This window comes from Pongo abelii, chromosome 13 (genome assembly GCF_028885655.2).
Source record: "Pongo abelii isolate AG06213 chromosome 13, NHGRI_mPonAbe1-v2.0_pri, whole genome shotgun sequence".
Lineage (NCBI taxonomy): Eukaryota > Metazoa > Chordata > Mammalia > Primates > Hominidae > Pongo > Pongo abelii.
This window is the reverse complement of record NC_071998.2, coordinates 68,181,451-68,208,999: the sequence shown is the minus strand read 5'-3', so window position 1 is coordinate 68,208,999 and position 27,549 is coordinate 68,181,451. Positions and strand designations below refer to the sequence as shown.

The 27,549-nt window shown below is 38.9% G+C and overlaps 1 protein-coding gene across 2 annotated transcripts in view; it reads left to right on the top strand.

The window, feature by feature from the left end:
* Positions 1 to 27,549, top strand: part of GNAQ (G protein subunit alpha q) — a 308,682-nt gene that overhangs the window by 274,881 nt on the left and 6,252 nt on the right. For both annotated transcript variants that reach the window (XM_002819888.5, XM_054520078.2), the window contains exon 6: positions 23,826 to 23,979. In XM_002819888.5, coding sequence (XP_002819934.1) covers positions 23,826 to 23,979 — 154 coding nt within the window. The remainder of the gene's footprint in view (positions 1 to 23,825; positions 23,980 to 27,549) is intronic.

The window sequence follows — 27,549 nt, the reverse complement described above, 5'->3', positions numbered from 1 at the left end:
GCAAGTTACTTAACCTCTGCAGGTTGCAGTTAGATCAGCTGTAAAAAGAGGAGATTGGATGTGAATGAACTCCACATTCCCTTCTAGCTTCATTTCTGAGTCCTTGAGGGGAAGTGTGAAGCACACATTCAGTACCTACTCTACCTCCCGGTGCAAGTTATTGCAGCACGTGAACAAGACACTTTTTAGTCAGTATAGACTCAGATAGAGTACTCACTTCCTAATAAGTATCTAAATGAAACATTAGAACTCATCTTAACCTTTTTCAGCTTTTCAAGTTTTCACATTTCTGTAATACTTGGGAATACTCCTGCCATTTTTACTGAGGTACATTAACTACAGTTTCACCTAGAGACCTCTCTACACCATGTTTATTTTGTTTTATTATCTGTTTATTATTCAACTGCAAACAGAAATACTTGTCAGAGTGATTAACTTAAAGTGACTACAGGTTTTAAAAAATGAATTTTTCCTTCCCACTGCGTACATACTGAGATAAAGTTGTTTTGTCATCCAATTCCAAGGGAAGCATTTACAAGCACTCTTTGATAGATGAGTCTATCACACAGCCTGAACATGAGCACTGTGTACCTGCAACCATCATTTTTCAGGACAATGGCACCTCATTTTAGATTCATTTTTACATTTCCCTTGGCAGGGCCACAGTTCCTGTGTTCCTATTAGAAGTTAGAATTAATATAGTAACTTCACTTCAGTGACCTGTTTTTTTCGTTTTTTTGGTTTTGTTTGTTTGTTTGTTTGTTTTTGGAGGTCTGTCTGTTCCTTGCCTCATTTCCTAGTTGTCCTAGTAACAGCCATCAAATTGAAATTACAGGAAGTGGAAGGTCTTATTGCTAAGGAGAAGAAAGAGCTGTTGATTGAGATACAGATTATAATTTTTGGTATCCACATAGGGGCAGCATTGCTTTAAGTGAGGTTGTAGCTCTTTCCACGTCTCTGTCCATCCCGAGCCCACCTACCCACCCCATTATAAAATTTCTGTCTGCTTCTAAGCTAACCGCACTTATTCATGTCTTTTCTCTACTGGGCTTTCTGAAGTACACTCAACTATCTTAAGAGATTGCATATGAATTTATTACGTGAAAATTACAGCATCTGGTTTTCATTTTACTGGTTACATGCCAGATGTATATAGAGTTACTTGCAGTACAGGAGTATTTCAGGCCCATGTATTCAATTAGGGAAACCACCCAGCCCATTCTAAGATACTTTTATTCTTTTAGCAATACTTCCAGAGAAAATATGAAATTCTTGCCGATCTTAGCAAGGCAAGACCACAAAGCAAGTTCAGCAAAATCTTCCAAAAATCAAGGCATTAGGCAGTGGTTTGAGGGAAAAGGCAGGCCATTACTAATTTCCTATGCCTGGAATAATATTGCAAGCAGATGCCTGATAGCTCTTGTAATCACCTTTAATTGCTAAATGGGATTCACTGACTTAACATGATGGATGCTATTTAGTCTATAAAGGGGGAAAAGATTTGTAAAGGAATACACCAAAAAGGGAAAACTTCAAAAGGCCAAGCAATGCTGTGTCTCCACTTATTAGACTCATGAGTTGGTATGTATTTAAAGCACTGTACAGTAGCACCATCTTCACAGGTTAGATAAATGCCTATTTTCACTGTTGTTCAAAATGTTCATTTTAACCAACAAAAATTTATTGATCACCTGCCACAGCAAGGTGTTTTTTGGGTGTTGTGAGAATGTATAGAAATAGGTATGACACAGACTTGAGCTCCAAGAAGCTCAAAGTCAGTCAGGGTTGGTATAATATTTACATGACCAATTACAAAGAAAAGCCCAGGGAGGTTAATATAGCAAGTGTTCTTAACAAGCCATACGTGATTTCAGGGGAGGGAGGGATTTTGTTTCCAGCTTGATGACTGGGAAGACTTCAAGAAAGAGTTAGAAATAAAGGTAATAGAACAAAAAATATGTAAGCATATTCAGGAAGGTTGAGCTGTGCCATTTGGCTGGAATGGGGGTTATGAGGTCGACTTCTGTATACCATCTTGAAAATGATTTTCACTGACTCATAAATTTTCTAAATTACATAATGATGATAACATGATCATTACTAGTGGGATTATATTATCACAAAAACCTCTTACATTTAAAATGTTCTTATAAAGGCCCCATCTGTATTTGCTAATTAAGTAAAACTGTATTATGATTAAAACTGCATGGAAGAGGCAGAATGCTTTGTTTGCTTGGTTTTCATATTTTACATTTAAGAAAGATTGAATATCAAAAACATCTGTTTCTGATAATCCTATAACAAAGTTTTTAGTCCATGCATTAGAAATCTTTTGGTATTGGTAGAAAGGAATTGTAAGATTTCTTCTTTAATATTAATTTGGTATTTATAAAAGAAAATATGTTTATAGCTGATTTTCAGTGGAAATAATATTTTTTAAAGATGTACCTTATGTGGCTAATCAAATGTTCTTTGCCAATCAGCACATCTGCAGCCAGATTTCAAAACTATATATTCATTTGGCCACAGAGACTTTTTAGCCCAATCTTGCAAAATATTTGCTATTGTAGTATAATTGAGAATAAAACAGTCTAAATTAGTGAAGAAATACAGAACATGAACAATTACAATGTGTGAAAAAAATACACACAATATTTTTTTCATCACATCAAAACCCATTTACTGGGTCGTAAAAACTATTTAATAGGTCTTGTTAGCATTTTTTTATAGGGAGGATGGGATGGAATTGAAGAGAATAGAGTACATTGCATGTTGTAAGAAAAAGTATGGTTTTATGAAATTTTAGTTTTATATGTCTGTGTTTCTGTGTGTGTATATATACTGGATTGCTGTGTAAACTGTATTTCTTACTGTGGATTATCATTAGTTTGAAAACATTATTTTAGAGAAACGCCAATTTGTATATAGTATGTGGAATTAACCCTGCACCTATTGTCCTGGAAGACCCATCCAAGTCCCAGTATTAGCAACTAGAGAAAAATTATATGCATTTGGTATATTATTTATGGAAATAAATGTTTCTGAAGTCCTCAGTTCTCAGCAAAAACTTGTTCCTCTACAAGACATTCCTGGGAAACCTAAACAAAGAGAAAAGGAAAGATAGAAGGATCTCCTAACATATTTAAAGCCTTCTGCCTGTTTTCCTGAATAACGTTCTACCACCTGGTTAAGGGTGTTTATGTATAGTAAAGTGTACACGGGGGTGAAATGCCCAAGACCCCTCACTTTATAAGGTCTTAACTGGCATCAGCTTGTTGCTTCTGTACAGTGGAGCCTCATTCCTCACAAGGTATTGGTTTGAGTGGGATGTTTTGACTTAGACCCAAAGCAAGAATGGGGCCGTGGCAGCCAGGGAGAGAGAGAAAATGCCAAAACTATGGAAAGGATTGAGAACCTGGTGACAGTGAAGAGTGAAGACCCCACAGCCTTCCCAAATGCTAAGGTCGAGAGCATGGGGCAGGGAGATAGGTCTAGAGCCAAAGCTTGAAGCCAGAAGTGTTGGATGCAGTCAACCACTGGAAATCTGTCAGAAGCCAGTGTCCCAGCCAGAAATATGGCCTTCCTTCAGAACTCCCCCTTTCCCTTTCCTACCCTGAAGAGTCATTCCATCCCTGTGTTCAACTTTTTTATACTGGTGGAATCTGGCTTATAACAGGACCAGTCCGATACAACATCTGGACTGGCTCCAGTACCTGGATCATACCTCACTTGTGGGCCAAAATCCAATTATTAAACACTTGTCATTTTTATTTACTTTGTAATTTATTAAACATTTGTCATGTTCTTACTGTACTACCTATTTTCATATTCTATCTGACAATAACAGTTGACATTTTCTCTCAAGAAGTAGAGAGAGCTGGAAAATTCAGCAAAGAAGGGTTAAATAACTTTTGCTATTAGCCAGTGCTTTCAAAGATGCCCCAACCCTAGAATTACAGATTTTACCACTTAGGCTACAAAGCTAGGCTGTTGTTTGAAACTGACCTACTTCTGTCATCCTCCACAGTTGTCTTAATGGGAGGCAATTTATGCCCCACATTTACTGTAGTGCTTGCAGAAGGCATCAAGCTCTACAAAGCTTCATGCTTGTCCTTAAAAGTTAATTGGGAGCATCAGGGGAGGAGTGAGTGCTGGAAACAACGATTTCCGTTTCCCAGAACAGTAGTGAATCCTCTCATCTTTCCAGGGTAATTTTAGGAAAACCTCAGTCATTTACTCTACTTTCATTGCCTAGATTTTAGGTTTTCAGTACTTTGAAATGACAGCTTTTCAAAACGATACTACCTAAAGTGAAATGAGATGTAGATTTAAAGACAAGATGAATATTGAAGTAATCCATTTAAGATAATAGCTGAAAATATTTATTCTGTTATTATGTCTTTCACTGGATTTTATTTCATCTGAAAATGTTAGATAGAGGAGACTCTGGATTTGGAAACTGGAGCCCAGAATGGTGGAAGGACTTCCCAAGAGATGGCCTTGGGACCAGGCTAAGAACTCAGTTCTCCTGACCACCCCTCTCTATGCCACGTTGTCCTGCTAGATCTAAACATGAGGAATGTTCATATGGATGATGTCACCAATTGACACCATCCAACATGGCTTAATAGAAAAACCATGGACTTTGTAGCCAGGGAAATTCAAACTTAAGTCTTTATCTCACAAGGTTGCATGAACTAATTGAGGTAGCATGTGAAGCACCTAGCGCAGAGCAGATGTTCAAGAAATTAGGTCCCACATGGGAATTACAACCTGAAGACACATTCTAAAGGTAGGAAAGTTTGTCTCTAATTCTTTCTCGCCTTCTCTTCCTGTTGTCTAGCGGGTGCTGTGGGTGGGTGCATGGAGTCTTCAGGCTGCCCTCAGATTACCTAAAGTTTTCTCAATACAGTGTACGTCAAACTTCATTCCATGCATCATCCCATTCTGTGCCTGTTTTTCATTTAAATTAAGGGTCTTTGGACCATTCCTGCTGGCTTTGCTAATCTTATAAACTGATGTTTATGAAAATGGTAATAACTAAAGCCAGATAATGTCTTAGAATGTCAAGTCTCCAGTTAGAGAGACTTGATCTCATTAGAGTAGTCTTCCCAGTCTTACTTTTTACTGATCTCCTCTACCTTTTTCAGTATGAAAAGCCTTCTCCATAACAGGGTATTCAGGATCAAAAGTAGGAGGTAAAAGGTTCTGGTTTTCTGTGTGACATTTATCAACTCTGCACCATGAGTCACTCCCAGCAATGAGCTTGTCTGCTGCTTTGTTGTCTTGCCTTTTGATGTTTCTGTTACATTTAAAATATAAAATAAATGTGTTTTCTTAGAATATATTTATTATTTTAATAACTAAGGTAATATATGTTCATTTTTTAAAATTCCACATACATAGAAGGCTACAGAAGAGAGTGAAAACTCTCCTGTGTTTCTACTCTACCTCCCCCATTTTTAAATTTGGGTAACTACCACCAGCAGTTTCATATGTATCTTCCCAGAACTGTATTTTTCACCTGAACCAGTGTACCTTTTTTTAAGTTTAAAAATCAATCAGTTTGTATTTTTATCAAATAATGGTTTACAAAGCCAAACAACTAAAAAAGACATAAAATTTTTTAAACAGCACTTTCTCAGTCACCATCACCACCACCTCCTCATAGCCAGGGGGACTGCCCTTAACCCCTAACTCTTAGTTTCTGTTATTGTCTTCGTGTCTCAAAATGGTGTGCTTTTACTCTTTTTTCTTGATTTGTCGATTGTATTATCTTCTATTATAGTAGATAAAAATCATGCTGTCTTAACATTCCCACATCATTTTGCTCCCATCCTTTCAACAGTTATATAACCCAATTTTTTGATAATTCACTGTTTACACTATTTAACAATGTAAATGTTGTTCATTGATGAGCTAAGTAGTAAGCTGTAATATCGTTTTCTTTTGGTCAACTTTTTTTCCCAGGAGTTAATTGCCTTACATTTTAATTTTCTTTGTTTCTTTGTGTGTGTATATCTCTAGCTGATTCTTTTCTAATTCACTGACAGATCTATGAAATCTTTCAAAACACGGTCAACATATAAGATAATATATCAGTTCCATTTTATTCATTTTAAATCAGAGATCTCCCTTTTGGCTTTGTCTTTTCTATCAGGACTGGTTGTTCCCTTGCATTTTATACAGTTGTCATCCTGGGACCTTGCTTAACTGTTGCCCCAGGAGTTCATTTACATCTTTCTTGTGTTGAGTTCCCTGTTTCTGGATCCTACGTTGTTTTCTTCCTTGGCTTATTTCCTTATTTTACTAGGACATATCCTTCTGTAGCTTTCTGAGTAAGGATCCAAGGAACCCTTGGAATAATTTTTAAATTCCATTCATGTCTAAAAACATCCCTATTCTGCCCTCTAACTTAATTGATATTTTGGCTGGATATAGACTCTCAGATATAAATCATTCTGAAAACACTATTTCATAGTCTGCCAATGATCCCTTTCAAAAATCCACGGCTCTTCAGCTTCCTTATTCTTTATATGTGACCCATTTTCTATGAAAAGTTTTTAGAATCTTTTATTTATCTAAGATAATTCTGAAATTTAAGGAAGGATCTCTTTTGGTATAGGTATTCTTTCTTTTTCTTCCACCCCCAGCCCTTCTGGGGCCCTTTAACCTAGAGATTTGATTACAAGAAATGTTCATTTAGTATTCATTTGAAAGTTTCCTCCTCTCCATTTTCTCTGTGTTCTGTTACTATAACATCTTTTAGCTGAAGAGGAAACTACTTTGACTAATTCTTTTTTTATTTTTCTGAAATTTTCTTTTGCTTTTTCTACTCCCTGAGTAATTTTCTAGAATTATCTTTCAAATTATCTTTGTTTTTTGGCTTTCATAGTTTTTTTTTTTTTTTTTTGTCCATGACCTGCTGAATCATAGATTTTTTTTTTGAAACCCTAAGAGATCTTTTTATTCTCCAAATGTTTTCTTTCTTAAGTCAGTATCAGTATCCTATTTTTCTTTCAGAAAGATCTGAGGATTTTTTTTTTCCACTTTAAAGTATTTTAAGTTTTTTGCATTGATCTCTTTACAGTGATCTCTGTTTACTTCTTCCCCTTCCCTACTTACTGCCGTGTGTTTGCTTAGGTCTCAGTATTTTCTGCTGGAGATTTTCTTCAAAGGTCTGGTATTCCTAGGTGTTTCACAGCACTGAAGCACTAAACAGCTTTCCTCCCTGCCTCCTTTGCAGGCAGTTTCCTGGGTTAGGAGTCTGGGTGTTGGAGAGTGTAAAGATGGCAGAACCCAGCTGTTTCTCCCATCTGTCCTGCCTCTTGTTCAGCCCAGTTACAGAACTAGGTGTCTACTGGGCTTTTCCCTGCCTCTCACAGAACTGAACCAGTTCAGTCCTCCACTCCTCTGTGTTAGTAAACATTATCACTTGAGTGTTTCCAGAGCCTATCATTTACTCACACAAATCTCAGCCTGATTGAAATATGGAAAGGTGATTAATAGTTTTCAGCATCCTTTCTGGGTTCACTGCAGATACCACATATTTGGTAGACATCCTTCCACATCTGTGGCTTGAATTATTTCCCAGTTTCTTCATTAGGTTTTGTTGTTGTTATTGTTGTTTCATTTTCTTGGGGTCTCGGGGAACAGAATGAAGTAAATAGTTTTTTCCTGGAAGTTCCTGGAGATTTTATTCAAATCCAAGTTGCCCTGGGCATTTTTCAGAAGTGTTGAGTCATTTTCAGTTTTTACCTTTAGTTATTTAACAAGTTTTGAGTACCTGCTAATAGTAGCATACAGCAAGATGGTAATTCTTACAAGTCATTATATTACCTAATTATCCTTGATTTTGTTATTTTCTTCATAATCCTCCACCCACCCCATTTTGTCCTTTTAAAAGTTTAAATCATTGGAAAGCTTCCTTTGTAGTCACAACGATTTTGGAAATTCCTTTTCACCTTCATCAGAATGCATTGGATTAAGCAAACCAAATAATCTCTTTCAGACTGTCTAAATCTTTTATGGCTGGTGTTACTTTTAGAGACACATGCTATGTAATTACACAGTAGAGTCACATTGTGGATTTGTAAGAATATAGGTGCCCAGGAAAAAGGGGTTGGGGGAGAATTAAGAGGGAGTAAATTATCCAAAAGGCTCTGGGCTGCCTTCATCAAATGAAGGCATGCAGTCAAATAATGTGATGGAGAAATCAGATCCATTGTTGCCACGGTTGGTCCCGGTTCCTGAATGCCTCATGTAGTGTGAGCACTTCTCAGTGCAAAGTGCGAATCTAGTTCAGTGAGACTAATTCTTGTTCAGCAAGGCCCCTAACTGCAAACACAAGACAAAACCAAACTTCATCCTTCACTACAGTAACTATAACTTTCCTACCACTAAGAGAATGGCAGTCTGTGTCCGAAATATGGAATGGCAAGATGGTCTCATGGTCACCAGGGGGTGCATTCAAAATGTACTTTTTAAGGGTAATTTAGACTATGTATGATTTCTTCCTTGCACTATGATCCGAATTGCTATTACATTCCTGAAGTCAGAGGAAATATATAAATCTGTGTACCTTTTATTTTATCCCAGCTGTTATGAGCACATGGTCACTGCCAGAATTCCTTCTACTTTGAGTTTCTGACTTCCACTGGGAAGCTGAGAGTTAGACCAGGAGCAGCAGTTCCTTAATCACTTACTCAGACCTTAAGGAAGATATTGGTGGAGGATGGCAGAAACAGTTTGGGGAATTTCAGATGTTTTTGTAGTTGAATAAAACCTTACATCTTATAAAGTTACAAAACTTCAGAAATGTACTGTTTAACAAGTATGGCATAGCTATCAGTCAGTTAAAAAAAAAAAAAAAAAGATCAGCCAATCCAAATGGATATTAGCCATAAACTGAATGTCAGCCAGCTCATAACACACATGGTTCCTCAATAGTTGAACTCTTACTGCCTCACTCTGCCTCTGTGGCAGCTTTGAGATCTTCAGTGCTCATTTCCCTCATCTGGTCTATTTCAGCAATAGAATTGGTTCTGATCCCTTCTCCCTTAATCCTTACTTAACTACTCTACTTTTCAAAACACTTGTAAGTTCAAAAATTTTCCCACCTATTTCCATTCTCTGGATACCTGAAGAGTTACTTCACCCCAGAGGTTTTAAGTGTGATACACTCTTTCATGGCTCTGTGCCAACCGTGGACCCTCTCCTGCTGATTTTTTTTTTTTTTTTTTTGAGACAGAGTCTCACTCTGTCACCAGGCTGGAGTGCAGTGGCATGATCTTGGCTCACTGTAACCTCTGCCTCCCGGGTTCAAGCTATTCTCCTGCCTCAGCCTCCTGAGTAGCTGGGACTACAGGCTCATGCCACTACGCCTGGCTAATTTTTGTATTTTTAGTAGAGATGGGGTTTCACCATGTTGGCCAGGGTGGTCTCGATCTCTTGACCTTGTGATCCACCCGCCTCGGTCTTCCAAAGTGCTGGGATTACAGGCATGAGCCACCGCGCCCAGCCTCCTGCTGATCTTTCTAGTAGCACCTGCTATAGTCTATGATTCTGTACTGGTGACTGTGGAACAGCTCTCCCTCATCTTTTACCCAGCATTTTTTCCCAACAGAATCACTGGCATTTGTGCATGTATTCATCTCTCCAGGTTTTCCCTCAGGTCTTTCAACGTTGTCTGCTTTCTTCATGATGCTTGAATGATCTTCCATCCCACCCCACAGTCCTTCACTATAGAAGGAGCTGATTGTGTCTGATTTGTATGTTTCTGTTAGTTGTATTTAAAGGTGTGTTTTTGTGTTGGATCTATCACCCATCGCACTTGTTTAATAGCTACTGGAAGAGATCTTTTAACTTCCTAACACAGTACAATTTTCTTACCTAGTGGAACATTGGGTTTTTTTTTTCTTTTTTGTCTTCTGACTGCGTAACTTAGTAATAGGTCATAATGCAAATTTTTTTAAAACACTTTATTTAAAATGTTGAAAAATTATTCTGCAAACTTCTCTTAAAAGAGTAAAGAGAAGAAGAAAACTCTTATTTGGGGCAAAATATTGAAACCTTCAACCTTAACACTTTACAACCATTTCTCAGTTTTTCATGGGAGTAATTAATGCTTTTTGTCAAAAAATACGTAGTTCTTCCTAAATTCTATACCATTTTTACCTTCTATATTAGTTAGTCACATGTGCATTATATGGAATGCTGTGTTTAAAAAGGAGGTACAGAGAAAAAGCCCATTTTTTTCTCAAAGCTTGTTAGTGCAAAGCTGATCGAGCACTTTACAGTTTGCAGGGAAGGGGGTCCTTTTCAGTAAACCCACATGTATTTGAGTGAATTTGTTGTACCTACAAGTAAGTCAAGATAGTGGCACTGATTTTTCAAGCAGACAGTAAACATTGCTTTTAAAGGTGCCAGGGCCTTGCTCTGGTGTGCACTGTCAAAAGCACTGGTAATAGAACATGGATAAAATAAACCATTGAAGTCTACAAATAATATATACAATATGTAACAGGATTTTAGCCAAGAGTTTGCCCAAAAAATCTCATAACCATACCTTTTAGTAGTTACAGAAACCAAAGCTGAGAGGTTTATTGTCCCTGCCCTCCTTCACTTGTCAGTCATTCTCCTGGAAGAATCAAGAGGAAAAGCAGGGATGGAGTAAATCCACATGCAGATTATTATTAGTCTCTCATTAACAAAGAATGTTTATAGAATTTTTTTAAGCTGCTTAAAGTATTATGAAAAGTTTACCTGTGTCTTCAAATGAGGACTGTTTTACAGTAATTTTACTGGTTTAAAATGCCAGATATATGGCATTAGAACATCTGGAAAGGCGTTTTTTACATGTGTGCAACATCTGGCTAAATATACTGCCCTGACACTAAAAGTTAAGTGAATGAATTAAAACACTGATTGTCTTTCCTGTGTTGCATCCTCTGTGCTGTGGGAAGAAAGAAAATGGATGCTTTTTGGGGGGAAAAAAAAGGAAAGTAAGAAACCTAATATCTAACCAAGAATTATGGGGAAAAAAAGACAAGGAGAAAATTAAGGCTCAAAGATATAATGACAGATTTATCGGGGGAGACCTTACTTTTGCTTTTATTTCCATATATGTGCTTTGTTGTACATAATAAATTGTACAAACATAAATTATAAGTAAATATGCTCAGACTTTTAAAACATATATAAAAATTGGAATGTTACTAATAATTCAATTAGCTGTGATAATTATTTACCTTCCTTCTACATGTGTTACTCAACTTCCTTTTTGTCAGTCTTCTCATGCCATACGAGTATTCAATGCTGTTATACACCAAGAGTCAGTAAACTCTATGACCCACAGGCCAGATCCAGCCCACTGTCTGTTATTGTACACTTAGCCAACTAAAATTGGTTTTTACATTTTAAAATGGTTGAAAAAAATCAAAGTAAGAATTTTTATGACACATGAAAATTACTTGAAATTTAAAGTTCACCATCCAAACAAAGTTTTATTGGAACCCAGCCACATTCATTTGTTGTGTATTGTCTAGAGGTGCTTTCCTGCTACATGGGCAGAGTTGAGTAATTATGACAGAGACAGTATGGCCAACAAACTGGAATATTTACTATCTGACCCTTTATAGAAATGCTTGCCAGTGCCTTTTACACACTAAAATGCTCTTAGCATTGTCTAGTGTATATTTCACTAAACAATGCTAGTTATCATTAATATTAAGCTTCATAAAAAGTAATAACATTCATATAGCCAAAAATACATACCAGATCTAAAAAATGTCATCCTGTATTGTTCCTGAAAATGAAAAGACTAAAAAGAAAACCAACTATTAATTATATAACAAATTCATTATTATTTAAAAATAATATAACATGGCCTTAGGAATATAATGCGCTAAGCTCATTTTAAAAGGACTTATATTCAGAATATTTTATGTATTTTGTATGAAAAAACTTTTAAGCCAATAAGTTACACCTGCTTTCTTGTCATTTGATCAATGTATCTGCTTATTACTGTCCTTCAGTTCCAAACTTACTCTGATTACCTATGTTATTTCTCTATTTTTACCTACTGTCTGATTTTTCTTAATGGAAATGCTCACCATATGCTTACAGTCTTTGGTGGGCAGACAAAGGGAAGAAAGAAAACTTAGAAACCAAAAGATAAAGAAAAGAACTTCAGTGTGGACATAGTCATGGGCACATTAGGACACTGGCACCTTACTGAGCAGGGCTCAGGTGTCATACAAGTCCTTTGAACTTATCTCTTTGGACACAAGGCAGACCAAATTCTTATCCACTGATACCACCCTATCATGTTGGCCAAAGAATCAGGCAACCACGTGTGTTTCTGGGCCAGACTGACCCATCCATAAAAATATTTTGAGACAATGAAGGAAATATTTTACTGAATTGTTTTGAGTTATTTATTTCATCCTATTTCCCCCAAATGTAGACTTTCCTGGCCTAACACACTGAGAATTTGTTCAGATTCTGTCTGATGCACTGATGTGTGCCTTGTTGGTTTATTAGCTAGATCAAATCTCCCTGGGACATTTCCAAGGTATTTAGTGTTTCTTAGCTCAGTTGTGTCATCTAAGCCTGCTTTCTGTTTAGTCTCTTACCTCTGCATCCTCACAGTTAGTTCCATTTCTCTTTATCCAAAGTCTCCTGTAATTTGGCCAAGTCACTGTTCATCAACTGTAAGATCAGAAAGTGGACAAGTGCAATAAAGGAAGCTGACATCCAAACACACTTTGCTCCTGCGAACAACTCTCCTACAGTTTGCAAAATGCTATTTCAGGATGGGCAATGGCTTATATTCAGCAAGTTAGGTGGTGCCATAAACTGAGCTGACTTTAAGGAAAAGACCCATTGGGAAATTGACATTTGATTTTTGTAAAAGTAGAACTGTTTTCTAAGTTAGGAAAGGTCAATCTTAGAAATATCAAAGCTGTTTTAATCTTATTTCAAACATTCTCCTAATAACTTCTTTGAAACACCCAAAATTCAAAATGACAAGTTAGTAAGAAACATTAAAATCATGGTTAATGACTTCAGTATATAAAGACTGCATACAAATTTATAACAAAACATTAAGAGCAGAAAAACCTGAGCAGACTGATTTTCATGGACAAAAAGACAGGAGCAGACAATTCTCGAAAAGAGAAAATACTACATGTTAGTAAGTAATCTGTTGGAAAATCTTCAGCCTCACTGCTATTCAAAGAAATTCCAACCAAGACAGCAAGCTATCATTTTTTCACCTTGATGTGTCATTTCATGCCACATGTAATTTGATATGAAAAAGATTCTAAAAGGGTAGATAGATCTCCCGCTTAAGAGGAAACAATCAAACGAGTAAGTTCACATATCACTACGAGATGAATAAGTTTGTTCACCCCCCGCGGAAAGTTATTTGGTAGCCTGTAACCAAGAGCCTTAAAATTTGCAATATGCTTTGATAGTCTGTTACATAGAAAATTTCAACCTTGAAAATTTCTGTGTACAAGGTTATAATTTGTAGTGTTATTTATAATAGTACCCAAAAAAACTAAGTATTTCACAGTAGAAGTACAGTTAAGCCCACTATAACTTTACTTAAGAATTTGACCAAAAAAATGCTTAGACTATAATGTTGAGAGCAAAATATAGAACATAAGATTTTACGTCTAGGGGTCACAGTCCTTTAAAACTGCACCAATATAGTAGCTGCAGACCCCATGTAACTTTAAATTTTAGTTTTAGTTAATTGAGGTTAAATAAATTTAAAAATCATTTTTTCAGTTGCATTAGCCACATTTTAAGTGCTCAGTAGCCACATGTAGCTAGTGGCTTCTGAGTGAGACAACAATGGTACAAAAATGGATTTTCATTATCTCAAAGTTATTTTGGATATACTGACATAAAATAACCTCCAAAATTATGCATAGCTCAAAGACTGGAAGAAAACAAAAATTAACAAAAATACAACAGTTTTATGTGGGCGATTCAACCATGGGAACTTTTTTCTTTTCCTACTGTTATTTTTAAAGTGTTCTATCATGACCACATATTAACTTTATAATAGAAAAAATTGAATTATTTCAAATAATTTTTTAATGTAGAAATGAATACACAAGTATAGCTTGGGAAAAGCCAATTAAAATTTACTCTCCACAGTTGAGTATGTGTGTGTGTGTGTGTGTGTGTGTGTGTGTGTGTGGTTTGTAGCGTGCTGTTAACATTCAGGTAGTATCAGAACTTCAGAAACTCACATTCTTAGGGAATGGAGCACTACTGAATTGGAAAGCACTCTTGCAGGTGTTTGCACACAACCATGTATACATGCAAATACATTCTACATGTTACAAATTGAATAAAAACTGACTATAGTATATTTATATTAAATTTAAAATGACCACACCACCACGTCCTCTGTTTATTGTTCTTCACAATTCCAAACAGATAGGTTACAAATGCATTCTTTTGGCCTTCACTTGTGCCCTGGAGCCAACATTAAATGCTCACTGTGCCTCACTAGTGATACTCAAAAAAAAGAAGAGTCACTAGTGTCTACAGGAATAATCTGTGTTGTCTGTTTTAAGTTCATTTGTGTCTGCTTCTGGCTAAATCTGGCAAAGAGATACTAAGCGGACCTGAGCAAATGAGCTATTTCTACAAGCAGATGACCTAGGATGCAATGGAAACAGATGCCTGTTCAGCCAAGTTGTACCTTTGTGCTCTTGACACAGTGCTAATGGGTCCATTGAAGTTCAAAATTAGAGTCCACCCATTCAAGTAGCCACTTACTATAGGTCTGTCTAGTTGTCTCCTTGGCTCTTTTGATGACTGGCTTGTTGCAATATCCCAAGGCTGCTCTGTTGATTATTACTGAAATATTGTTTTATGTGAATGGGAACATAACCCAAGGAGTTGGAATACATTGGGATGCTGAATAAGTTATTGTTCTGACTAAAGTGTGAAGGTAAATCTGTATCCTAATTATGCAAAAAAGGAATGTCTTTTCCAACAGCTTGTGGGAAACAAATTATAGCCATCAACTTAGACAAGTTTGTAAAGTAGGAAGCATTGATCATCATGAGATTCAGTCTGGAAGGAATGCCTGTTACACCAGCTAATGGCAATTACCCATCTCGTAGATACTTAGTAGAGGGAAACGTCATTTACAACATCACTTACCATGACAGTGACAACACATAGGATTTGAGTTTGCTGTGCAATAGAGCAGCTTTTAAAAGGCAGTGGTGGCAGTTGCTTTGGCCATCAGACATTACATCAGAGAGCAACGAGAAGGTGATATCTCTTGAGCTGTTAGTGGCACTGCCACTAGATGATAGCACAGAATAATGGGTGTGGAGAGAGTACTGGAAGGAGGAGAGAAAGTTCAGTGAATTGAAAAGTCAGTGTCATGAATACACAACCGTTAAATACCTGACTCTCAGCTCAGTAAGTAACCCTCATGAGAAAGGGAAAGGAAAGAGTTAAGGATAGACTGCATGTAAGTTAAGGATAGACTTCGGATCCCTGACATCTAAGCATAAAGTAAAAAAATAAGCATAAAGTATGGCACATAGGATAATTGCTAAATAGATCAGTGTGCTGTGCAGTAGACTTTGAAAGGAGGTGGTTGGTCACTTAACTGAAATACTAGGAAATATTAATCCATTCATCTCTGTTAGTCCTACCTCTGTAAGTTCTAGGACTGTAGGCTTCCACATCGGAAAGGGTTACACATTTGTCCTGCTTCCTGTCACTCAACGTTCTGGCTCTCTACTCTCCTTTGTCTCTCCTTGATCCCCAGTCTCTCATTCTGTCTTCCTTTTTTCCTCCTCCACTTTTCTCCTACAACACACTCTGATTTGCAGCAGTTCACTTTACAAGGGCCTGACATGTGACTGCATCTTATTGCTTAGTAACCTTAGACCTGGAGGTAATAGGCAAATATGTTCTATTTCTTTTCTTCTCTAAACATCCTATGCAGGTAGAATACATTGATGCATATGCAGAAACTATAACATTAAAACCTTCGCCAAATTTGATCTCAAATAATTGCTTGCAAAGATTTGCCTAGACTAAGAAAATTATCAAGGAAATATCTATTCAGCTGAGTTTGACGTTCTTATTTCTATCCCGGCTGTGTGATTTGGATAGCAAAAGTGCAATGGCTAGGAACCTGTCGTTAATTATTTCTCACTCCACCTACTCCATTTGTATATTGTATCTGTTGTTTTCTTGGTTTGCTCTGGGGTTGAGCGTATTGAGCATCTTTAGAGATTTTGAAGATCCTCCCCTTTAATGGGTGGAGAATCTTAGGAAGAAACATTCTCTACATAAGGAAAATTGGCAGAAACCTGGATGACTTTGCAGTTTTCTATAAATCAGATGTGCCTGGATTTGATAACATGGATAAATTAACTATGTGCAGTTCCAGGGAACGGAAATATTTCACTGGGTTTAGTTTGGTCAGAGATTTGAGAGAAGCAAATTGCCTAACCAGGAGGTTCTTATGTAGCAATTTTGCCATCAGCGATAGAGGCTACTGTGTGCTCAGGCCACAGCTAGGGGGTTAGATGCATTGTCTCATCTATCCTCACAAACCATGGGAGATACATGAGGAGACCAAGGCTCAGAGATATTTAGCCACTTGCCCAAGGACACAGAGAGTATTTGAAACAGAGCCATGTTTCCACTGAGGTCCCTAGCTCACAGCCCTGGCCTGTCACCAGTGGGCCACATTGCCATGTCAGCGTACTCTCCTTGCCAGATTGTCTGGAGCACATTTCCATACAGCAGATTCATGTGAATTCCTATACTTTTTTCCTCTTCCCACCTCCCTCCCCAACAACAGGAGTTTGGCACAGAATGTGTTTTGAATTCTCACAGCGTTGACATCAGATAGGACACATAACAATGTGATCCTGCTGGAGATACAAAGTCAGACACAGCAAGCTTTTCCCTAAACAATCAAGGGAGGAAAGAAATATGCAGAAGACTAGGCTTACAATTTTTTTTTCATACAGCTTTGGAGTTATTTGTCTTCTGGGTTTTTGCATTTATTTACCCAGTAGACACAGACAAATGAGATAAATACCTGAGAGAGTATGTTCAGATTTTTCAAATTCTTCAACATTTGCTAAGCTACAAATGATAATATTGATTCAAATTTTACATTATGGGTCATTACATAGAAAGTAAATCAACTGGTCTTGCTTTTTAAAAGTAATGACCTTTAATAAAGTAATCTATAAGGTGTTCTTTAGTGAGTTATGTCTTATAAGAAATAGTGAAGCTGTTACAGCAATTAAAAGTGAAGAGTATAGGTTTGGAATGTCTTATTTAAAAAAGAGTGAAGAGTGTTATTTAAAACAGTCTTGTATGAATTCCGGAGCATAAAATTCCTATATTCTGACAGTCTTTTTTTCTTATCAATTTCATAAGCAGAAGTGGTGCCAATAAAAATGGTACCTGGTATCAGCGTGTTTCATCATGTACAGTGTATGGAATGAGGCCCTGTGAGCTACTTGGTATAAAAATTTAGAGTGTAGGTGTACCCAGATGTTGTCTTAACCTGAAACTCTGAAGATCTGTGTTAAAAATATCATAAAGCAACATAAACTGTGTTTTCCCCTTTTACTGAGCAGTCGACTTTATAGACATGCTCGTGTATTCATTCTGTGTCTGTATATCTGGACTTCACTCATTAAGTAAAGGGCATGATGGCTCTGGCCTTCTTTTTTAGCAGAAAGCTTAGGGGACACAGAATCCCAGAATTGTGAAGACAGAAATTATCATCACAGAATCACAGTCACCTGACTGGCTCCTGGCATCAATTAGTGAGTCTGTAGATCACTTAAGGTCACTCAACACCCAGTGTGTCTCCCTGAGAAGAGCATCTGCACCCTGGAAAGTTTTATCACAGTTTCTCTGGGTTCCATCCTACCTCAGGTCAGCTGAGAACAGCTTATAGATGACTGTCAGGCCCTCAGTGATGATTGTTATGAATGCCCTTGTGACATTCTGCATGCTTATTTCTTAACTGTCTTGTTTTGCATTTAAGGATATATTTTAGACTTTATGGGAAATGTAATTCAATGTAGTTTATCAATGTATTGCTGGGAGAAAAAAATACCACCCGGGAGAGACAGGTGGATAACTTATATCAGGTAAAAGAATTGAGGATCTTAGTCTAAATTTGTCTTTGCTAAGAAAAGAAGTGCGTTTTGTGAGAATATGTTCTTATTGGCAAGATGATGAGGAGTTGCAAAAGTTATTAAAATGGATACTCAAATCTCTAGTTTAATGCTGACTTTTGACAGAGGGAAGCACCAATTTGGTGGAGAGGGATAAGGAAAGCCAGCCTGCTGAGTAAATGTTGACTTCGATGACAGCAAGGATGCAAAGTGTAGACACGAAATATTGTCCCTTTAGGCCCTTTGGTAATTGTTATGCAGAGATTTGTGCCAGACAGTAGCCTGAAGAAAGCTAGCTTCCAGCTGGGGTCTTGGGCCATGTCCACTGGATCAAACCTTATCCTTAATCAGAGGAATGTTTGCTCTCTTTTCCTCCTTGCAAGCTCTGATTCATCTATAAAGATTCAGTTTGAAACTACCTTTCCTTTTAAACCTTCCGTGATCCACTGCACGTCAAACCTTTCCTTCCTGTGTCACCCCAGCCTCCCCTACTTATCACTGCTTTGGGCCTACCATGTGGACCTGTGATGATGCATTGCATGCTTGTTTTCTTCAGTCTTCCAGGACAAGGGCTGTGTCTGCAGCATGCTCATGCCCAGCAGCTCAGAAGCTCTCATATGTGTCCACTGAACCGTTGGCAAACTAGGGATAGGACATCCTGTGCTGGGGATGGGAGGAAGGTGCAAGTCCAATGGGGTTCGGGAAAGAACTGCTTGGGGAAGTTGGGTTGACCTGGATATTGAAGGATAAGAAGTGGGGACAGCATTGTGGGCCACAAGTCAGGAACATGTAGTCATGTGGCAGTGGTGACATGGAATCTGTTTATCAGGAAAAAAGACCATTGTATAGGGGCTCAGATTAAAGACAGTGCCAAGCTGTGAATGCCAGGCCAGAACTTGTAGCTTCACCCTGTAGGCAGCCTTAGTCAATTACATGTTAACGGAAATGCATCAAAAAGCAATGTGTTCAGGATATCAGAGATCTTGAGAATTGATTTGAGATGTTAAATAAATATTAGAGGTATAAGACCCTTTGCTGATGTCTCAGACAGGGCTTTCACAGATGACTGGTCAGGGTAGAACACTCAGGGGTCACACCATCCTGCTTGCAATTACAAAGCAGGGAGCAAGTACCCTATCTTTCTCCCTCAGGGCCAAGGATTGGAGTGAGTGTTTCCCAGTTTAGTGTTCTACCCTTTGGCTGGTTCCAGCCCATAGAAGGAATGACTTACCTATCAGTGTGGTCTAGGCGAGTCTGACATTTCCATGGCCTCATGTAACTGAAGCAGAGACCAACGAGGACACACACCGTGGTCACTAGCTTACAGCCTGTCATCAGCCTTTGTGGCCTCTTTGGTCCTCCCTTCTCTGTGTAAGTGGCGCCCAGGCAGGACCTACTTCTGGCAGCCCACCCTGTCCCTGCTCTCCCTGATCCAGCTCTCTCACCTGCACCAAAGCCACCCTCCATTGGGAGGGACAGTTGTTTCCAGCTCAAGAGAAGTGGTGTGTGAGGACAACTGGCAGTTGGAAGCCTCCTAGAGCCTCACACAAAGTCTAGGCCCAACCTGTTAACAAGGAGCCTTGTTTTGGGATAGTAGAACCTTTACTAGTATCCTGCCGGGTGTGGTGGCTCACACCTGTAATCCCAGCACTTTGGGAGGCCAAGACAGGCGGATCACTTGAGGTCAGGAGTTCATTACCAGCCTGGCCAACATGGTGAAACCCCGTCTCTACTAAAAATACAAAAATTAGCCAGGTGTGGTGGCGGACACCTGTAGTCCCAGCCACTAGGGAGGCTGAGGCAGGAGAATCGCTTGAACTCAGGAGGCGGAGGTTGCAGTGAGCTGAGATCACGCAACTGCACTCCAGCCTGGGCAAGAGTGAGACACCATCTCGGTGGGGGTGGGCAGGGAGGGGGACCTTTACTAGTATCCTCTTTGTACATTTCCCAACTGGTCAAAACCCCAAGAAAAAGAGGGTGTGATTAACACCACCCCCCAGACTGCCTTTAAACCTGTCTTCAGAGTAAACAAAACCTCCTTGTTTTATATTATGGTTCATACTCGTGGCTCGTACATTGATCCCTCTTGAAACGTCATGCTCTGGCAGATTACTGCAAAGCAGGTGCCACAAAGTCTCCTGGGACGTGCTGTTCCCTCATAGATTTCAATTTTTACTGAGCAAAGTGGATTATGCCTCACACTCTGCACGTTCCACTACCTTATGAGTCATTGTGAAAATCTCATTTAGTCCATTTAGGATTTAGTCCGGGGCTTGATAACAGAGCATGTCGGTTTGTAACTGTTCTTCCATAAAGGAAAAATAAAGGCATAAGGCATTTTTACTATGGAGTGGAAAACATCATATAGCATAGCATAAAGAATCTTAATTGGGGGGGAAAGAAAGAAGTCTGCACAGAATCAGACGCTCAGCTGTATGTTTTGACTTGCACTTCTTATCATGAAAATGGGATAGAGCATCACCTCCCTTGTTGTCCTGGGCTTGGCAAGCTTTCTGTACCTTCCAGCTCAGTGCGGTCTTGTTAGAAATGCAGACCCTCGGGCTCCACCCCATGCTGAAGCAGAAGCCTTGTTTTAAGAAGACCCCCTGTGATTCATAGTGACACTAACAGTGCTTCACAAAGTTGAGTGTGCATTCAAATCACCTGGAGGGCTTGTAAGAAGCAGATTCCTGGAGTGTCCCCTCAGAGATTCAATTTGGCAGGCCTGGTTGAAAGTTGATCTCATCTGCCAGTCATCTGCCCATTTTAGCTTTCCCCTGAGCTAGAAGCAGGCTTCAGTCCACGTGGCACCTGGTGAATGGAGGTATGTCCTTGAGCAGCCCCAGACTGCATGCATGGGTGAGCTTCAGCAGGACCTGCCTCCAGAGCAGCCCCAGTGCAGCAGTACTAGGTGCAGATGGGCAGCACCCTGGGCAAGTTGTCTCTGGAACACAATGCTGGGCTCAGTCGGGCCCCAGTCCAGTCTGGAAATTGTTAATCAGAGAGACATGGTACACCTTCTTCTATATCAGTGCAAAGTCAGGCTCACCCTCCCTGTCTCTGCGCATAGTCTAGTCACTTCCCCTTGAAAGTCTCCAACCAGAAAATGCTCTACTAGGACCCCTTCCCTTGGAACCCATCACGCCCCTTCTCAAGAATGCTAAATATAATAAGGCTTTCTAATGGAGACTTGCTTGGTTGATGCCCAGTTGAACATACCTTTAGACGGGGCTCCTCTGAAGACCACAGCATGACTTTCTAGAATTTCTCTAGTTATAAGTAACAGGGGTTAAAAAGAAAAACACCACTCTCCCATCAGGGATGTCACTATCTAATTAACTTTCTTTAAATTTTTTTTAAAAAATTATTTCAGTTCTTATTAAAGCCTTTGTCTTCAGTCCTGAAACACTCAGCCTATAAAATCTCAAGCTACAAGATATCATTTCTCAGTGTTATTTCCAGAGCTTAAAATCTTATCACTGGCTATGAGAACTAGTAAAAGGCCTATAGACAGTAAAGGTATGTTAAAGTCTGTGCTGTCATTTATATAAAAGAGAAATGTATGCAGTGAAATAAACACTGTCTTTTGAGCCATGAAGTTATCTTTCATTATATCAGCCCACATATTTTATTAATTTTAATTATCTATGCAATTGTTGGCACAAAATTAACAGGTTGAAGAGATTGGGGACAATGGACTTTGGCTGATTTGGCAAAGATCTGCTTTGGAAAAGTGTGCCTTATGACTTGATTTGAACTGGCACACTTTACAGAAGAAAAGAAGAAGACATATTCAGGATCCAGATTATTGTACTTGGTAAAAGCTGAGTTCCCTGGAGGTTTCCAGAACACCAGTCAAGGGTTATGCAGAGGAGCAATACATGGCCTTTGTAACTCTTCACTGTGAAATTCCAGGAGCATCCTACCGCAGGCAGGCAAAATCTGAGCAGAAGGTGTTCATAGCCAGTCTATTCAGTCATTCTCATTCACTTCCTTGTATAAGTTTGGAGGGAGGATATATCCAGGTTTACCAACTGGAAGTATTTTGTATAATAAAAACCAGAAAAATACAGCCCCAACTAGTTGAAAACACAGAAGGTTCTTTTGACTGATGTTCCTGACAAATCTAAAGGCATGACCAAGCTTAGCCCTGGTTGGAGCAAGAGGTTAAAAACCAGGTGAGCAGGACCCAATTTGTTTTTCACTCACTTTTCCAAATGGCTGCTAAAAGCTCCATGATTCCTTTTCCACACACTGCATGAAAGCAAGGTTCTCTGTTCCAGAGTTCCCAGCAAAAGTCCTCAAGTTAATTGGCCTAGTTGAGATGCTTGGCTAAACTGATTACCATAAATGAGGGAAGGGAAGCTCTAAGTGATTTGGGCCTGGATCAGAGCCCAGCGCCAAGCCAGCTCACATGGCAGGAAACTAGCATGCTCTGGTGTAAGCCACCAAACCACCCTGTAGCAGCAGAGGTGGGCACAATCCCAGGCAGCCCTTTCCATTGCCACAAACCCAGTCATAACATGGAGAACTAAGAAGGGAGGTTGGAAAGTGTGTGCAGGATGAAGCATGCCCATACATCCTGGCTTTAATCTCCTCATGGGAAGGAGAATTCCCAAATCTGCTGCCTTCATCTGTAACCCAAGTGTAGGAATGATTTAGAGAGGTGAGTCTATGGGAGAAAGAATGGTAAGGAGAGACGAAAGAAGCTCTGAGGCCCTCTAGCTTTTGGCTGATATGGTGTTTTTTTGTTTTTTTTTTTCAGAGGAATGATTTAACTCAGGAACAGCCTCAAATAGCATCTTCATTTATAGTAGCAAGCTGACTAATTTTCTTGAGAATCCATTTAGGGTTTCTGTTACCAAGGTAGGCTTGAAAGTGTAGCTTCAGGTGAGAACACTTACTCACAGATGCTGAAAGTGAGAAATATTACATTTTTATCTCCACATAATTACTATGTGTATCTCCACAATTCTATATTAATAGTATAGTGAAACATAGGGAGAAAGCATGCACTCATGAACAGGAAATGTATGATCTTACAACATTTTCCATGTGTTTATAAAGGGTGTGTGTGTGTATGTAGAGTAATAACTCTAGAAAACATCTAGAAATATAGATATGCTTTTGACAAAGAAGTAACTGTTTTGATTGCTTAGAATAGAGTTAATTCTATTAACTCTATTTATTTGTGAGGCCCCAAATAAATATAGCTTAAAAAATACAAAATGAAGCCATATCTAGTCCTTAGTTCAGATCTCAAGTGTTTAGTCATTAATGAATGATTTTTTTATGGGAATTTATGACAGTGTTCCAGATTCACAACATGATTCTCTAGGCTTTCAATTATTTTCTCTTTCAACCGTAAGAGCTATTTTAGCTGATTTTTATTATTATAAAATAAATACTCCCTTCTGCTTGTCAGTCTGAGAGTTTGCATAATGAAAACAGCCAATGTGTGTCATGAATCATTTGCATATAAATCCTGACAAATCCAACACAGGGCTACAAAAACTGGTTGTATACAAAAGATGAGTTGGACTTACAAAATAAACACAATTCACAAATTAAGTAATCATATAATTCACTCCTTGTTTTTTCTGATTTTTTTTTTTTTTCCAGAACCGAATGGAGGAAAGCAAGGCTCTCTTTAGAACAATTATCACATACCCCTGGTTCCAGAACTCCTCGGTTATTCTGTTCTTAAACAAGAAAGATCTTCTAGAGGAGAAAATCATGTATTCCCATCTAGTCGACTACTTCCCAGAATATGATGGTAAGTCAGCACTCATACAACAGCTCAGTAGCTGTGAATAGGTTTTGTCTCCAAACCCCAGTGTGGGAGTTAACGCACTACAGCGCACCATTGCTGCCCTTGCCCTGTGCAGCCTGTGTGTTGAAACTGATACAGTAGGAATTGTTGTTTGCCCTGTCTTTTAGTGACACAAAACATTGCATTCCTTAACAATGCTAAAAGTCATAGAAAAAGAAACTCATGGCTGGGCGCAGTGGCGAGCGCCTGTAATCCCAGCACTTTGGGAGGCTGAGGTGGGCGGATCACGAGGTCAAGCGATCGAGACCATCCTGGTCAACATGGTGAAACCCCGTTTCTACTAAAAATACAAAAATTAGCTGGGCATGGTGGCGGGCACCTGTAGTCCCAGCTGCTCAGGAGGCTGAGGCAGGAGAATTGCTTGAACCCGGGAGGTGGAGGTTGCAGTGAGCTGAGATCGCGCCACTGCACTCCAGCCTGGATCGCGCCACTGCACTCCAGCCTGGCAACAGAGCAAGACTGTCTCAAAAAAAAAAAAAAAGAAAGAAAGAAAAGAAACTCATCTGCTTTGAAATAGCAGATCAGAAAAAGGAACAGTCCAGTAGTTTTGACCAATTGTGTATTAACCCTTATAGTCCCCTCTGTCTCTCCCTTTCATTTGGTTACAGTCCACCTCTGCCTCTCCTCTCTCTGGGGAGGAACACAATTTTGAAGTCAAGAGCCCACCACTGAAATCAGTCTATCAAGGTTGAGATCCCAGTTCTGACACTTCCTATTTATGAACTACCATCAAGTCACTTGATTTTTCTGGGCCTTAGGACCAAACTCATAGGATTGTTTTGTGCACTGTAGTATATAACATATGTGTACATTTAGCATGATGCCTGACATGTAGGACACTTACTGAATACTCAGGAAATACTTCCTTTTTTGAAACTTCATAGCCCAATGAAGTCCCACCACCATTAGTAATAGTAACCCACTTTTAAGCTCTTTGTGCAGCACTTAGCATCTATAGCATCCACTTCACTACTCCTATGGCTTTGCATTATTTGCTTTGTTCTTAGAAAAGGATCTTACCCTCCCCAACTAGACTGTGAAATCCTGGACAACTAGACACGCAACCCATTCTGAGAAACACTTGAACACTTGGTGATTGGTAACAAAATGCATCCACATGTAGCCACTCTGTAAAACAAGTGAGAGTCACCACTACTGCCCTATAAGAGTCAATGTGGCCAGGTGTGGTGATTCACACCTGTAATCCCACCACTTTGGGAGACTGAGGTGAGAGGATCACTTGAGCACAGGAGTTCAAGCCCAGCCTGGGCAATGTAACGAGACCTCTCTCTACAAAAAATGAGGCAGGAGGTGGGAGGCAAGAGGTCAAGGCTGCAGTAAGCCATGATCCTGCCACTGTATTCCTGCCTGGGTGATGGGAGACCCTGTCTCAAAAAAAAGTTTATTTGGCAAGATAATCACATCTCTCCTTTATGGCCCACCACCTGGTTTTATGAATAAAGTTTTATTGAGACATAGCCACACCCATTCACACCCATTCATTATACACTGTCTATGGCTGCTTTCACACCATAACAGCAGAATTGGGTAATTGTGACAGAGATAGAATAGTTTACAAAGCCTAAATTACTCTGTGGCCCTTTACAGAGAAAGTTTGCCAAGCCGTGGTCTAGATAGTTAAGAGCACAAGCTCTGAAAAGTTCTACTTTGCCACTCACTGTCTGTGTTGACTCAGACAAATTTATTTAGCTACTCAGTTTATCCCTGGGCAAAAAAGAATTGAATGGAATCATATGTATGTCACATAGCAGAAACCGAAAAGTATCTACCATGGAGGTGATGTAACAACAAGAGAAGAGACTATTTTTAAAATTACATTGTCAACATATGATATCCAGAATGGATATCATTCCACAGTGTTTTTGTACTTCTACAAAAAAGTAATTACTTTAGAAACCAAGATTAAATTTAGCTTCATAGCTTTCTATGATGATACAAACACATCAGGGATGGAGGTTTAGTCATCTTTTCATCCCACATGGAATGTGGTACAGTCCTGGCTCGTGAAAGGGAAATGTTACATGTTAAATGAATTGAAGTTCCCTTCTCAAATACATGTAAGATCCTGAAGGTTGGTGAATTTAAAATAATATAAACATTTGGGGATGTTACCACATGTTAGAAATGGTACCTTTTATTAGTAGTGTGTTCATATCCTCTCTTCAAGTACATTTTCCTTTCTGCTTTGCTGTTCTTTGAAAAACACTTTCTCAGTCTAAACAAACAGTGTTTTCTCTTTCACTCCTTTTAATTTGCACTAGCCCGGAAATAAATCATCAGTGCCTGAGACTGCACTTCTCAGTGTTGCTCAGAAAACTATGGAAGGAAGTGACTGTGTGGGTAGTTAACTTGCTTTCCCACCTCAACAAGCTTCAAACACGTCTACCTGAATACAGTAGGCATGAAACATCTGGCTTAGATCTAAACACACTTGCCTGCCACACACACACACACACACACACGAGATTCTTCTTAATTTTTCTTGGAACTTGGTAAGAATCAGCGTGTGAGAAATTGCCACACCATACACAACACCCCATTTTGTGGGCTGGCACGTTTTCATGATGTGCTTGCATAAGGGAGGATGCAGAACAGATAGAGCATGGTGCCCACGGAGGTGAACCCTTCTGAGAGGTTCATTCAAACTTCTCAGATGCAGCATACCTAGCCACACTTCACAGTTGCTGATTTTTCTGCAATAAAAGACTTAGTCTGTGATCAGTGTTTGCAGTGCTGTTTTTTGATCTCTGCACCATCTTCCTAATCTCTTCATATACCTCCTTTCTCCAATAATTTCCCCAGATTCCCCACCACTACAAGCATTTTCCTCCCAACATGTGCCCATTGTGAATATTCTGAAATCTGAAGTTTTTTGTTTTTTTTTTTTTTTTTACTGTTACCTTACCCCAGTATACATATAATGCACAGAGGAAACTTGGCCACAGAAAAAGAAAAAAGACATTGATTTTGTTATTACAAAGCCAGTGCAGCAGTCATTACATGAAACTCCAAGCCCTTGTAAGATGAGCAAAACTGAAAAAATTGAGGCCCACTCTGCAGTGATGTTTTTGTAATAAGCACATTTATAGTATTATAAATTTCACACTTCCACATTTCTGTACTTACAAGGTCTTAATCATAATGAATGCCATTTCTGTATTTCTCTTCAAGAAAGGAAATTACCATTTCCACATGGACTTGAATTGCAAGATTGTTCATAGAGACTGCAGAGTTCTGCTCCTGCTGTGATGGCTGTAATGATTTCTTTGTAGTGTATGTTTATTCAGATAGCAATTTATGCTTACAAACATAACACCTTTCAAGTGCACTTCAGTAAACTTGGATCTAGTTCTTATATTCTGTAGGGTAAATAAAAAAGAAAAAAAAAGGTATAGTCCTTTCCTTCCCAAATAGAGTAAGTACAAAATCATACAGAAGTTCATTCAGAAGCCAGAAATATAATGTTCTTTTTATGAAATGAGAGACTTCTCC